Source organism: Anabrus simplex, chromosome 2 (genome assembly GCF_040414725.1).
Source record: "Anabrus simplex isolate iqAnaSimp1 chromosome 2, ASM4041472v1, whole genome shotgun sequence".
NCBI lineage: Eukaryota > Metazoa > Arthropoda > Insecta > Orthoptera > Tettigoniidae > Anabrus > Anabrus simplex.
Genome location: NC_090266.1, coordinates 632113009 through 632129209, shown reverse-complemented (window position 1 = coordinate 632129209; position 16201 = coordinate 632113009). Strand labels below are relative to the sequence as shown.

At 41.0% G+C, this 16201-nt stretch overlaps 1 protein-coding gene across 1 annotated transcript in view; it reads left to right on the top strand.

Annotated features, from left to right (window-relative positions):
- LOC136864292 (terminal uridylyltransferase 7) overlaps window positions 1-16201 on the top strand; it is a 482777-nt gene that overhangs the window by 319015 nt on the left and 147561 nt on the right. Inside the window, exon 13 of the mRNA XM_067141082.2 lies at window positions 3121-3339. Within this exon, the coding sequence (XP_066997183.2) occupies window positions 3121-3339 (219 nt within the window). The remainder of the gene's footprint in view (window positions 1-3120; window positions 3340-16201) is intronic.

Sequence of the window (16201 nt, the reverse complement as noted above, 5' to 3'; positions counted from 1 at the left end):
TGACTTGGAACTTTGCTGTGTGGCTGAATCTTCGAAACACTTGTACCCTTAAAATCTTGGTTGTTTCACTCTCTGAATATGGTACTTTTCAGTGTAATGCGGTTTGATGAAGAAAGATTAAGAATTGAAGTTCTCTGCCTGTTCAGACGTAAAATTTCCTTGGCTATAGGTCATAATACTAGGATAATAGCTGTATAAGATTTCTGTTCTTAGTGAATCATTCTTACTCCATGTTGATCTTTCTCTGTGGAACAGAACTACAGTCTTGCATAATTTTCGGACATATATTTTCTTACTGTAACTCAATATAACTTCTTTACAGCATATTACTGCAGCTAAATATAACTTACGTACGGCATTTCAGCAGTATAAATAAAATGCCATATTAAAGGATTGTTGGGTATTGTAGCATTATCCACACTTAATTACATTGGCTCCACACCCCACTGAGGTGACTTGCTCAATCTAAAAGTACTCAAACCAAGACCAATTATTGTGTGTTACCACTGAAGTAATTTGCTCTTAAAGGAGACTTGTTACACACTCTTGAAATGGAAACTGTATTACAGTTGTGAAAGAAACCTACAGTTGTTATACTTCAGCAAGATTTTTCAATTCCAGATGTAGTGAAATCAGTTCGATTGCCAGGAAAGCAAATGAAACAAAGGTTGTCATCCAGTATATCAGGAAAGCCACCGTGGAGGAGGTAATGGTAAAGATACAATGAATGAAGTTCGTGGAACTATATTAGCAACAACTGAACATTGCTTAGAGAAGAACCCTCCAGGCAGAGCAGAAAATGTTATTCATATTGAAGAAGGTTTTATCATTTTTTATATTTATGGATTGGCTGCAGATTTTCTTGCAATGAAGAATTCTGACAAAGAAACAACATTGGTATGGAACAAGAAGACGAATCTGAAGGATGCACGAATCTAAAATCTCAGTATATCGGCAGTGTTGTGCAGTGTGCTGGAACACAAGCAGCAGCAGTCTTCTTTCTATATCAGGTGGTGTTAAAAACTGTTTTAGAATAAACTATACAGCAGGGTAGTTTAAATAATGCAATAATAAAGTATCCTCACAAATATATGAGCTTTTCACATTATTCAGTACTTCCAGTGCCAGGCTGGGTAGCTCAGACTATAAAGTGGTGGCCTTCTGAGCTAAAGATGGGGTTTCGATCGCAGCTCAGTCCAGTAGTATTTGAAGACGCTCAAATATGTTAGCCTCATATTGGTAGATTTACTGGCACATAAAAACTTTTGCGGGACAAGATTCCAGCACATTGGCCTTTCTAAAAACCATAAAAGTAGCTAGTGGGATATAAAATTATCATCATCATCATCATCATCATCACCACCACCATCATCGTACTTCCAAGCTACACATTCATTTCAGCTGACTGCATACCATAGTTGGATAAGACACCTTTTACATTCAAGGTAGCGAGTTTGAATCCTGGAGCAGTTGGTTATTATTATTTAAGACAGCTCAAAATTATTGTGAGGGGCCTGTGTCACTAATACGTAGTGACATGTTTTCAAGGCAACTTTCTGGCACTTAGACAATTTCTACAATCTGTATCAATTATAGAGATGTTAAAAATATTGTATTATTGTATATTCACACCAATTTATACTTTATAACATCGATGCACAACCACATTCATAATAATCCCCTTGGGCAACTATATACCTTTGCTGTGGGAGACAAGTCAAGTATGTGGGATGTTAACGCATAGAAGTTCCAAGTCTGGTGAGTAACTCTTAAGACTGGTATCTTATGATGTGCCTCCTTCTAGAAGCCATCTTCTGCACCCTCCCATATTTACCTTTTGCGTGCTGCTTTACCTTACTTGTTGATGCCAAATGGTGTACTTTTTCATTCTTGGAAAGATGTGAAATTAGTAGGGGATAAATTGGGAAAATAGACAAGATATTGAAGCACAGAGGTTACTTGTTGCCTAATGGTCGGCGTACTGGCCTCGGTTCAGAGGGTCCCGGGTTCGATTCCTGGCTGAGTTGGGGAATTTAATCGCTTCTGATTAATTCTCCTGGCTCGGGAACTGGGTGTATGTGTCCGTCCCAACACTCTCTTCATCATATTCAGACAACACACTACAATACCAACCACCACAGAAACACGCAATAGTGATTACATCTCTCCATATAGGGTTGGCGTCAGGAAGGACATCCGGCTGTAAAACAGGGCCAAATCCACTTCTGTGACACAGTTCACACCCGCGACCCCACAGGTGTGGGAAAAGGCGGTACCAAAGAATAAGAAGAAGAAGAAGAAGAAGAAGAAGAAGAAGAAGAAGAATTGAAGCACAGAAGTTTCATGTTTGTTGAGAAGCTCTGGGATCAGCAGGGTTTGAAATTCAGGTTCGTTGTTATGGGAAAGGTACCACTGTCCATTTCACCAAATCTCAGACCACTTACAATAGGCGGACTCTTGCAAACAACTTAATATATCCAGGCAAAGCTCCTTCTTACAGTTTTTTCCCCTCAGGAATGAATTGAGTCACAGGTTGACCTGAGTATCCTTAATCAACAATGGATTATCGGCCTACCTTTAAATGCCGATACTACTAAGACAATTTTTAACTTATCTTTGTGGAGTCCTTGTTCACTGCTGTTAGCATTGTGAAAAGTGTCCGAGATTCATTCTTTCCCCCCAAATGCTGACAAAATTTCAATCCCTAAACATTTCTTTTTGAAAATCCATGTCTCTTACCTCACTGCGCAAACATGACTAACAATGCAAGCATGGCCTGCATGCACTGCTGTTTTTGCAGAAATTATTCTAATTACAAAGGAGAGGGATGGGAGCATGCATTTCAGACACTGGCAATTTAACTGCATATTTGGGATTTATGGGCGTGTGCAATTTCTGAAGTTTTATATCATACTTTATAAACAGACTTTGTTTCTAAGGATGGTTGATGTGTTGAATTTTATGATGTGTAATCTAAAAATGGAAGTTGGTCTCTTCCATTTCTGCTGTAACAGTGATAGGCATTTTGTATAGGGTAAGGGGCTATGTTTTAAATTTTTTGCACTTATATTGTATGCACAGGAGTGTATAAAGTGTAATGATTGTTTCCAATTGTTTTAGGGCCTGTCTTTTGCTGAGATGGTGGAGCAGTTTGGACATTTTTTGCAGCGATGTCCTGATTTCCGTAACTTGGTTCCTGTTACCACAGCAAAAGTACCCATATTGAAGTTCTATCATCCAGAATCAAGATTGGAAGGTGATATCAGCTTGTATAATTTTCTTGGAGGAATTAACACCAAGTTACTGAAGGCCTATGCTGATATAGATATAAGAGCAAAGGTAAAGATATTACATTCTGTACTATAATTTCAAAGTGGTGGATTAATAGATAAGTTTCATATTGAAGTATCCACAATGACGCACACAAAATGCTGTCAACTTGTGTACCCAGATTTATTCACAATTATTTACAAATTAAATACACATCACCTAAATCACTGCCGTCACAACAAAACACTTCACTCTGAAAACATCAACCAACCACCATTTCTAACAACTGCCTATCACTAAGTGCATGGAGACTGCAACCACTGCTTGTCAACTACCAACTTTAATACACCAATTCACATACTTCAAACACTCGTTAGCATGACGCACGTCTGATCAGAACAACTCCTGTTAAACCATGACTCTTACCAAACAATAACTCGTCTCTACAATCAAGACCACCTCCTTATATATGTGCCTGGCCAGGATTCTAGAAAGATATGTTACAAAATGCCTACTCATAAATTCTCGAGTGCTTAATACATAGATAACAGGTAATAATAAATTATATACAGGTTCTTAAATTAACTGAACTCATATGAATGTCTACATACAAGACATGTTTCCTGACATAACCTCACAAACAATGCGATCATCTGACTGAATAAATAATAATAATAATAATACTAAATGGATGTAAACACGTCATAGCCATACGTTACAAGACATAATAATAATCATCATAATCGTAAAATAATAATAATTCGAGCTCGATACTTGCATTATTTACCTATGGATTAAAGGATATTGTTTTCAAGATATATCAGTGTATTGCACTTGCATCAATATCCCCCCTATAACTTGAAGCAATTCCCACAGTCTATCACACTCATTGACTTTGCCTTGCTTGTAGATTGTATCTTCTCTCTTCCGCGACGTTGCGGTATGTACTCTCCTTCTCTTGATCGGATCGTGCTGTTTCGGGGGTCCTGTTTGCCTCACTACCAGCCTCTTCTTCATTGATAGTCGATGCGGTCTCCTCATGACCAGACTGTGCTGTGTCATTAGTAGCCTCTCCTCCAGGTGGACCCGTGGCAGTACCAGGCTTACTCTGAATGCGCAGCGTTTGGGTGACTCGCAGCAAATCCGGTGCGTGGACCTTGACAGTAAGTAGACCCCATGGCCCAGCTGCTTATCCACCTCGATGGGTCCAACCCACTTGGGTGTGAGACCTGTGTGAAACCCTCCAATCTTCTTACTGACTGGGTGGTTACGCCGCAGTACTTGTTGGCCCGGTAGGAAGATCTGGATCTCTTTGACATCTTGAGCCTTGGCCTGGTTAAGGGATCTCTTCTCGGCCAAAGCTTGCTTCTCCTTGATGTCCTGCTGCTGTTGCTGCTACTGCCACTCTGCCAGGGAAACAGCTGCATCATCTTGACCAGAAGTGGGTGGTGGGCGAATCTCCCAATCGCCGGTGCCATGTAGCTGTCAACCAAGGAACAGCTTCGCCGGGGAATAGCCGGTGATACGGTAGATGCGTCGTCGCAGGGCAAAGAATGACTGTGGTATCTACGGTCCCATGGTCAATGTTCTTGTCTATTAGGTTGACCTGTAACATCCTTTTTAGTTCCTGGCTCCATCGTTCCGTTGGATTGGCCCTTGGGTTGTAGATAGGGGTGGTCCAGTGCTCCACATCCCATTCAGTTATCATTTGCTGCCACTTCTTTGACGTGGACTCCCGTTGTCTGACAGAATCCACCGTGGTTAACCGTAGCGGCTGAATACCTCATCTTGTAGAAGGCTGGTGATGTATCCCATCGTGGCTTCTGGTATTGGAAAGGTCTCGATCCATCTTGTGAAGAGGTCGTTGATTACTACGAGTACTGTTTTACTCCGTGGTGTTTTAGGGTAAGGACCCATCAAGTCCAGGGCTATGACCTCCCACGTTGTGGTTGTCTTCCTTGCTGACTGGAATCTGCCTTCCTGTTGCTCGCCTTGGTGCAGGCACAGATGTAGCACCCCTTCACATAATCAAGGATGTCTTTCCACATGTTGACCCAGAAGAATCTTCGTCAGATAGACTGGTATGTCTCTTCGCCTCCCTGATGTCTGGCTTCTGTGCTGCCGTGGAACGTGACGATGTCCGTCGTGTGCTGTCTGGGGATCACCACTACTGCAGGCATGTCGGAGAGGTATGATCTGTACATCAAGAGTCCTCGTCAACTCGGAAGTTCTTGTAGCACATCTTGAATTTCCTGGGGACGAGTCGACTATCAGTGTTCTGTCTCCTAATCCACTGTGTCATGGTCCTACGGGGCTTGTCTTGTTCCTGCCACTCTTTGATTACTCCCAGATCAAATTCCTTCTTGATGGTCATAAGGACAGGTTCCTTAGGCTCACTCTGGTATTTTCGTGGGAACACTCTCTCGACAATGCTGCTCCTAGCTTCAGGTTCCATGCCGGGTGCCTAGATAAGCTGTCTGCTCCTATGTCCATCGGTCCTGGGATGAGACACACATCAAAATCAAATTTTGCGATTAACATAGCACAGACTGAGTTCAACCATTTGAGAGCGGCGTTTTCGGTGTAGATCTGGAACTTCCTTCCCTCCAGGTAGCCTCTGAATTTGCCCATGGCCCACACAACGGCTAAAGCTTCCTTCTCGGCCCTGCGGTAGCGTTGTTCGGTGGGAGATAGCTTTCTGGTGGCATACTTGATGTCCCTTCCGCCGTCACTCCACTCCTGGAATAACACTGCTCCTAAGCTGGGGTTGCTGGCGTCCGTCTGCAGGCACATCTTCCGTTCAGGGTTGAGTTGGGCTAGACCAAGAGCATTGCATATCGCCGTCTTAATGTCTTGGAAAATACCGAGCTCGATAGCTGTAGTCGCTTAAGTGCGGCCAGTATCCAGTATTCGGGAGATAGTAGGTTCGAACCCCACTGTCGGCAGCCCTGAAGATGGTTTTCCGTTATTTCCCATTTTCACACCAGGCAAATGCTGGGGCTATACCTTAATTAAGGCCATGGCCGCTTCCTTCCCACTCCCAGCCCTTTCCTGTCCCATCGTCGCAATAAGACCTGTCTGTGTCGGTGCGACGTAAAGCAACTAGCAAAAAAAAAAAAAAAAAAAAAGTCTTGGAATGCTGGTTGTTATGGAGTTGATTTGTGAGTGGTATTGCCTTCTCTTCAAAGTGTGGCACAAAGCTGCTATACCATCCACACAAGCCAAGGAACTAACGTACTTGTCGCTTGGTCCGTGGGCGTTCAGCCTTTTTGATACCTCGATTCTTCTCCAGTTGCCTTTTTAAGCCTTCAGATGTTAGGACATGACCAAGATATTCTATGCGGGACTGGGCGAAGTGGCACTTCTCTAGTTGGCAAGTCAGACCATGAATCTTCAGTCGTTCCAGTATTTTCCTCAGATGTCCCAGGTGTTCTTGAAAATTCTGGCTGTGAATTAAAATGTCGTTGAGAAACACTTGGCAAAAATCTCCAACATATCCTGATAATATCTTATCCATCAGTCGCATGAAGGTGACAGGAGCATTCTTCAATCCAAAAGGCGTTACTGTAAACTAATAAAATCCTCTCAGTGTCATGAAGGCGGTCAGTGGTCTAGAACTTTCCTCGACCTCCACTTGCCAGTATCCTGATTTGAGATTCAGCATGCTGAAAATCCTAGACCCACTTACTTGTTTCAGCGAGTCTTTCAGGTCAGGCATGGGGTAGGCATCACTGACGGTCTTCTCGTTCAACCTGCGGTAGTCCACACACAGTCGATACTCCGCATTCTTATTCTTCTCTTCGGTAGGCCGATAGGTGAAGCCCAAGAGGATGTAGAGGGCTCGGTGAGACCTTGCCCTTCCATCTCTTGAATATTCTCAATGATGAAGTTGCGCTTATCTGGGTTGATTGGATATGGACATTGCTTTATGGGTGAGGAAGCGCTGCATTCAGTGGTGTGCGTTACCGTGGTAGTCCATCCTATTTCCTTGGCGATGACTTCCGGAAAGTCTTTTATTAAGGTGTATCTCAGCTCCTCTTCTTCACTCGGTCGAAGATGCATTAACTGGATATCTCCCAGGTCTACGTTGACTTCCGTATCCTTGCGAGTCCGGAGATTTCCATCTTGCCAGGTGACCCTCAGGCGTCGGTCTTTTCCAGAAAAAGACTCCATGAGCTGCATAGTCTATTATCACCTTGTATTCCACCAGAAAGTCATGACCTAATATGATGTCAGGTATCAGGTTCTGAATCACTACAGCATCAATTACAATAGGCATGTTCATTCATTTAGCGGTTAGGTTAGTCTGTCCTTGAACGGATTAGGTTACCCTGTCCGCTGCTTCCACTACCCTTCCGAGATGGTGAGACTTCATATGCGGTAGTAATCTGGCGACAGTCCCGTTGACAAATGAATGGCTTGCTTGGCTGTCGAGTATGTCTGAAAAATTCTCGTTGCCTATCCTTAAGATGATAGCTGGGCAGGGTTGACTTATTCTACTCACAATCTGACCTTTCCCTCTCTTACTTGATCAGGGTTACTTGCCTGTCGTGTCTTGAGGCACATTCCTGTTCCCGGTCCCATCTCCCCTCAGTCCAGAATGGGCCGGACCTAGTTTTCCGACGTCAAGGCTGGGCACTTGTTCTTCAGGTGTCCCACTCTTCCACAGTGGTAGCACTGCCTAACTGCACTGGTCTCTTCCGTAGCTTTGCTCTTGTGTTCCTCCTCCAAGGCTCTCTATAATCACCTTTGGGTCTTGGTGTGCTGTATTGCCGGTTAGGTTTGAGGGGGTTAGAGGTGTGGTGATACGTTTGTTTGAGTTAATCCATCTTCTACTGCATGAAGGATTCTTTCCCTTATATTCTGTACATCTCCTTGATGTATTTTAAGTCTAAGAATTTAATTTTTTGTCCGTATTAAACTGAGAACGTAAGATAGGTAACTTAAAGGGTCCACCTTTTCATTACAAATAAGCGTTATAATGTTTATTTACAACATATTTTTACTTGGAACTAGTTTCAGCGCTATTTAGCGTAATCTTCAGCCAAAATGTAAGAAATAGGCATAGGCGTATACATGCAGACATGTACATTAGGTGTCGAAAACCAGTTTTCTAACTTTCCTTCAACAGCAGAAATACGGCTCCCAAAATTTCCCTTGACAGCAGAAATATGGCTTTCCAAATTTCTCTCAACAGTAGAAATCCCCCCTCAACCTGTTGCTTTATGCCGGAAACCTGGATTTACACCTCCTCCTTGAGGATCTGGTCAACCTGTCCCAGTTTTGACCTGATGTCCGGTATCTGCTGCATTAATCGATTGGTGACGTCACTAATTTGCGGTGAAATTTTGTCATTTATGGTTGAAATTTTTGATTCTAGGCCCTGTTCAACTTTGTAAACCTGCGTGTACACTTGTGATATTTGTCCGGTTAAAACTGAGTTAGCTTGAGAAATTTTGTTGCCTCCTTTCGAAATTTGGTCTGCAATCTGTTCTGTTAGGGTGAAGAATGTCAATTACTTTTGGAGAGCTGTCTGTTAAGGTGGAATTAAGTGTTTGTATCATGTTCATTAACTTAGAACACATTTTTATTATATTTACATCTTCTTCTGTCTCCGAATCTTCATTGAGTTCGATGAAAACTTTTCGGGATCTTCTCCTTTTTCGACGAGATCTTCCCGTAACTGCGTCTGTAACAATTTTTGCTTCCTGTTTGTCGGGAGATTTCTCTTGGTGAGTTTGTTTTTGAGTTGTTTCATCGACATACAGTAGAAGTCTGTTATAGCGAGAATTCATAACAGCGAAAAATTTACTCGCTATAACGGATTGTCGTTATATCCGATTTTTGTATAAAAGTCGGAAAACCCTTCATGCACATGAAATTCGGTATGAAACTGCAATCGTTTTGTTCAAAACTTGTGTTTCTGCAGATGATATCCACACTACGGCTTACTTGTTTGTTATTTTTCGTAATCCGATACTACATGAGGGTGTATGTTTAATTTCATTCTGAAAAAAATATAGTACCGTATTTCTCCGAAACCAAGATGGACCCCACTTTTCCCTTCAAAAAATTTAAATCAGGCTCAAAAAGAAGTTTGTAAAATCATATGAATGCCTTGTTGTACATTAGGCCTACGCATTTTTAGGTGCCGGACATTGACTTTCGTCACGCCGTATTTCTGTTTTTTTGTGGCTGCACAATTATTCTTTATTTTCGCGGGCTTAAGGACTATTAACTTAACATTGGCATCATAATACCGAAAAGAACTCGTTGAAAATTTTCCGGCAATACCTATTCCATGCGTCTCTACAATCCAACGATCCATCAGAAAATTATTCTTGCTCTCTATAAAACTGTTACTTTTACGCAGTGTCAGATATAACCGGCTACCGCTACACGCACGTCTCGCTTGTCAGGTTCGGCCAAATTCAGCGGCTAGCGATGTATACGCCTAATTGCGAACGTTGAAAGTCAACGAACGAGTTTATTGCACCACGGTAGGCCCCTTCCGCCCTTGCGTTTTTCGTGCACATACCTTACAATTTCATCTTCGACTTCTTTAAAGCGTCCTTGTTGCGGACCACTGAATGCATTTTTTGTACAGTACGCATTTTTTTAGCTCTTTGTCTTCACGCTAACGCCAAATACTGTCTTTAGTTAGGCCTATGCCGTATGTTCTTGCGGCTGCACAATTATTTTACATTTTCGAGTGTTTAATAAACATCAACTTAAAATTGGCATCATAATATCGACTAGAACCCGTTGAAAATTTGCCGGCAATACCTTTTCCACGTATCTTTACAATACGACTATCCATCACGAAAATATTCCTGCTGTCTATAAACCTTAATTTTACTAAGCGTCAAGTACAATAGACGCGTTATGACTCTGCCACTGAGTAGCCATGGCTTTTCTAAGAATTCGAAGGGTCGCATGGTTTGATGCCATTCTGCAGATTTGAGAAACACACAGGCACTGCACAGCCGGTTGTCACGGCTAGCGATGTGTAGTAAAGAGGCGGTCGTTTATTGTCAACGAGTTCTGTGCGCGCGTGAAAAGCAGCGTGCTTACCGCGGTAGTTGCCAGTGGTATCAGTTAACTTACTGTTAGGCCGCGAATGCAACAACCCTTGAGTTTTTGCATGAGATTCTGAGAAAAAAAGTCTTGGATTCGGAAAAGTACAGTATCACTCCAGAGATTTCTGTGGCAAACACCTCAGCTTTCTTCTTCAAACAGCATCACCTAACCCAACCGTATATGTAGCCTATCATGAAAACATATTTGAAACACATGTAGAGAAATAACCTCCTCGCGAAAAATTTACATGTAAATAGCCGTAACTAGACGCGAGAAGATATGAAATATCCTCTGAAATCAGTGATGTTCTCTGCCATATCTTGAGGTGTATCACATTCTTACTTAATTTCCGTATATTACAGTAAAATGAAGATATCGTTTACTTCAGTCTTTATTTTTAACGAGTTAACAACTGCTATCGGCCATGTTATTTACGCATTTATTACGAAAACGTGTTATCCTCTTTCATTTCAAATTTTCTTTAGAGAACAGCAGTCGATGGGTGTTACTAATCAACTCCAACATCGCCTTTGAATGTCAACGAGAGAGATCGCAAATGCACAAAGTGAGAAAACTATACCGTACTGTAACCGTACGTATGTACGATCCCCGAGTTTTTAGGTTAGAAAATTTTTGTATATAGTTTGTAATGTTAAAATCATGTAATTTTGTTTATTTACAGTGTAAAAACGTAATATTATAAGAAGAATGTGTAGTTAGGGAATATTGCATATGTGCATCATTATATTTTGTATAAATTTCCGTTTGGGTAAGAGTCTGTAAATATGGCCTAGCCGTAAGGATTGTGCAACCGGGAAAACGGCGACTATATCGGGAAGGACGGTTGAGGCCAGTTGTGTGTGTTGCAACTAAGTGGCTTGGAAACACGGGGTACGGCAGGTTGTATCGGTTGAAGAATTGGAGTAGATCAATGTGGACATGCATGAGTGGACGTTCCATGTCACATCAAATACTCGATAGCCAATACGAGGGCTTGGTTTTGAGCGAGGTTTGGGTTGACTGAGTGACGCGGGAAGAAGTGCCTGTGAGAGCGTTGCTACCAGTAAACTTTTCAGGACGCTATGGCCACGTGTAGCAAGCCTATATGTGTGTACGCGTGTGCGGCGAGTCTTTCTCATTCTGATTCTGACTCTGATGCTGATTCTGTGTGTTTCTCATTTGTACCGGTCTGCGGGAGCTACGTATTTGCGCAGTTTGCTATGCGATCTGCTATTGTTCCCGAGTATGCAGCTTCAGTTGATGGAGAATTTTGCTGTTTGCTTGCCTCCGGACATGTAACGCTTTCTGTCCAGCCGGCAATTGGAAAGGATTCAAGACGTCGACGAAGAAGTGCAAATAAGGTTAGGGATGCTTTTCGTAAAGAAGGTTGCATCCATATGTAGAGAAATAGTCGTCGTACTTTTCTCTACCAGATTAGGATTCACGGTAACAGTGGAGTGCAGTGGGGCTCTTACCTGGAGGTATGTTAAAAGTATAATGATGTTTTATTTTTTATTGGTGATTTTAGTGGTTTGTAATTTGCGTTTGTAGACTGCCCACACGAGTTGGTCTCTTTAAATAATATTTTATTTTATTGGTGATTTTAGTGGTTTGTAATTTGCCTTTGTAGACGGCAAACACGAGTTGGTCTCGTTAAATGATATTTTATTTTATTGGTGATTTTAGTGGTTTGTAATTTGCCTTTGTAGACGGCAAACACGAGTTGGTCTCGTTAAATGATATTTTATTTTATTGGTGATTTTAGTGGTTTGTAATTTGCCTTTGTAGACAGCAAACACGAGTTGGTCTCGTTAAATGATATTTTATTTTTATTGGTGATTTTAGTGGTTTGTAATTTGCCTTTGTAAACGACAAACGAGTAAATCTCGTGAAGATATGATTTTGTTGTGTAGTATTGTGTATATTTGCTCTATGTAAACGGCAAGCACTAAGTGGGTTGCATAAGTGTTGATTTTTGTTGGTGTTTGTCACATATTAGTTCTTATTCTGGGAGTAAAGTCATAGAATCAAACTTAAAGTGAGTCTTTTGTTAGTGGAGTAAGGCTGAACCTGGCATGTTATCGAAATTTAATTTCAGGGGTTATATATATATATATATATATGGATGGTATGGATGTTATATATATATATATATATGGATGGTATGGATGAAGTCTTAGGTAAGGAGTACAAGATGAAAATAAATAAGTCCAAAACAAAAGTAATGGAGTGCAGTCGAACGAAGGCAGCTGATATAGGAAATATTAGATTAGGAAACGAAGTCTTAAAGGAAGTAGATGAATATTGTTACTTGGGTAGTAAAATAACCAACGATGGCAGAAGTAAGGAGGACATAAAATGCAGACTAGCACAAGCAAGGAAGAGCTTTCTTAAGAAAAGAAATTTGCTCACTTCAAACATTGATATCGGAATTAGAAAGATGTTTTTGAAGACTTTTGTGTGGAGCGTGGCATTGTATGGAAGTGAAACATGGACGATAACTAGCTCAGAAAGAAAGAGAATAGAAGCTTTTGAAATGTGGTGTTATAGAAGAATGCTGAAGGTGAGATGGATAGATCGAATCACGAATGAAGAGATACTGAATCGAATTGGTGAGAGGAGATCGATTTGGCTAAATTTGATGAGAAGAAGAGATAGAATGATAGGACACATCTTAAGACACCCAGGACTTGTTCAGTTGGTTTTTGAAGGAAGTGTAGGTGGCAAGAACGGTAGGGGTAGACCAAGGTATGAATATGACAAACAGATTAGAGCAGATGTAGGATGCAATAGTTACGTAGAAATGAAAAGGTTAGCACAGGATAGGGTGGCATGGAGAGCTGCATCAAACCAGTCTATGGACTGATGACTCAAACACAACAACAGTAGCAACAGGTAAGGTTATAAAGTAAGTCTGGAGCCTCGTCAGCCTGATGACCGTCGCCTTGGGAGAGGGAGTGGCTCGTTGCTCTACATAATTAAATATTCCTGCAATTGTTTTGCAGGTGGCGCCCATTATCCTTGTTATTTACACTTATTTGAGTCAACGTTTATCTGTTCAGAATTTCAAGGTTTTGCAGGAGTTACAGTACCGAAGATGATCGATTGCATTTTGTTGCAAACATTTCAGTTTTCTTATTCAAACAGCGTCACGTATCCTAACTTAACCGTACTATACGTATGATGAAAACACACTTCAAGCGCCAGTAGAGTAACTATAACTTTCTCACTATAAATTTTCATAATAGCCTTTCCGTAGTTTAACCAGACGCGACAAAATATAAACTAACCTCTGAAATCAATTATGCACTCTACCATATCTCGAGGTGTATCCCATTCTTACGTAATTGCAGTATTTAGCCTCAAAATTAAGCGGTAGTTTAGTCAGCCTTAATTTTTAATGAGTTAACAACCGTTATCGGACACGTTATTTACGCATTTATTACGAAAGTATGTTCTCTTTCATTTCAAATTTTCTTTAGGGAACAGCTGTCGGCGGGTATTACTAATCGACTCCGACATCGCCTTCGCATGTAGACGAGATAAATCACTAGTGCACATAGCGAGGAAACGATGCCGAAGGTAATCTATCGCATGCAATATCATCGCTGGGTTGTATAAATATTGGTAACGGAAAAAATCGCGCGCGCTTAATCACTCGTAATAACGGATGCGGCAGTGATGGGGTTCCCGCTGTAACCGAAGAACGATACACAGTTTAATATAGGAATTTTGAAGGGACAGAAAAAAGTCGTTGCTATAACAGAGTTCTCGTTATATGCCATACTCGCTATAGCGGACTTCTACTGTACTTTCTAGTATCACTTGCATTTTGATCTATTTTGCACTACACTTGTATTCACTCGTATATTCTTACGTCCTCATCATGGTCGCCAGTTGAAGTATCAATAATGACGCACACAAAATGCTGTCAACTTGCGTACACGGATTTATTCACAGTTATTTAAAAATAAAATACACACAACCTAAACCACTGCCGCCGAAACAAAACACTTTACTCCGAAAACATCAACAGACCACCATTCCTAACAACTGCCTATCAAGTACATGGAGACTGCAACCACTGCATGTCAACTACCAACTTTACTAAACCGATTCACATAGTTCATACACTCGTTAGCATGATGCACGTCTGATCAGAACAACAACTGTTAGACCATGTATCTTACTAAACAATAACTCGTCTCTACCATCAAGACAACCTCCTTATATATGTGCCTGGCCAGGATTCTAGAAGGATATGTAACAGAATGCCTTCTCATAAATTCTCGAGTGCTTAATACATTGTAGATATAATGTACAGAATATTCTACCATCATCTAGCATCAGGGGTACGTCATTCTGGATGTTACAGTGTGTTTCACAATACTGTAGTGGATTACACATCATATATACAGGTAATAATAAATTATACACCGGTTTTTACATAACTAAACTCATGAAAATGTCTGCATACAGTACATGTTTTCTGACATAACTTCACAAACAATGCGATCATCTGGCTACGTAAATAATAATAATACTAAATGGATGTAAACACGTCATAGCCATACATTAGAATAAATAATAATAATAATAATAATAATAATAATAATAATAATTCGAGCTCGATACTTGCATTATTTACCCATGGGTTAAAGGATATTGTTTTCAAGTTATATCAGTGTATTACACTTGTGTCAATATATGTAACTTTTTCTGTAACATACGTCGGTCGTCATCGATCTGCATTTAATGCTGTTGCCCAGGTGGCAGGTTCCCTATCAGACGTTTACGTAGCCTTTTCTTAAGTGTTTTCACCGAACTTTTCCCTTGGTAAATATTCCAATCTCTTACTCCTCATTTTATAAATGAATATTTGCCCCAATTTGTCGTCTTGAATTAAAACATTATCTTCCATATTGTGATTTTTCCTACTTTTAAATCCTCCACTCAGGTTTATTCATCTACTAATGTCATTCCATGCCACCTCTCCATTGACAGCTTGGAACGTACCACTTAGTTGAGCAGTTCGTCTCCCTTACTTCCAGGTCTTCCCAGCCCAAAGTTTGCAACATTTTCATAATTCTACCCTCTTGTCAGAAATCGCCAAGAACAAATCGTGCTGCTTTCTTTTGGATCTTTTCCAGTTCTTATATCGAGTAATCCTAGTGTGGGTCCCATACATTGGAACCATACTATAATTGCGATTTAGCAGCGAATTATGTGCCCTCTCCTTTACATCCTCACTACAACCCATAAATACCCTCATAACCATTTAAAGAGATCTGTAACATATCTTTGCAACCTCGGTATTGCAATTTCCACAATGAAGATCATTCATTTTATTAACACCTAGGTACTTAACATTGATCCCCAAGAATTAGTATCACCGGGCGAGTTGGTCGTGCGGTTAGGAGCGCGCGGCTGTGAGCTCGCATCCGTAAGAGTGGGTTCGAACCCCACTGTCGGTAGCCCTGAAGATGGTTTTCTGTGGTTTCCCATTTACACACCAGGCAAATGCTGGGGCTGTACCTTAATTAAGGCCACGGCCGCTTCCCATTCCTGGGCCTTTCCTGTTGCATCGTCGCCATAAGACTGTAACTACTGCAATCTATAGAAAATATAAAATGAATAAACGGTGACCAAAATAAGTGTAAATAACAAGACAGTGGGCGCCACCTGTAAAACAATTACAGGTATATATAACTATGTAGAGCAATGAGTAACTCCCTCTCCCAAGGCGACGGTCATTAGGCTGACGAAGCTCCAGACTTACTTTATAACCTTACCTGTTTACCCCTGAAATTAGATGTAGGTAGCATGCCAGGTTCAACCTCACTCCACTGAT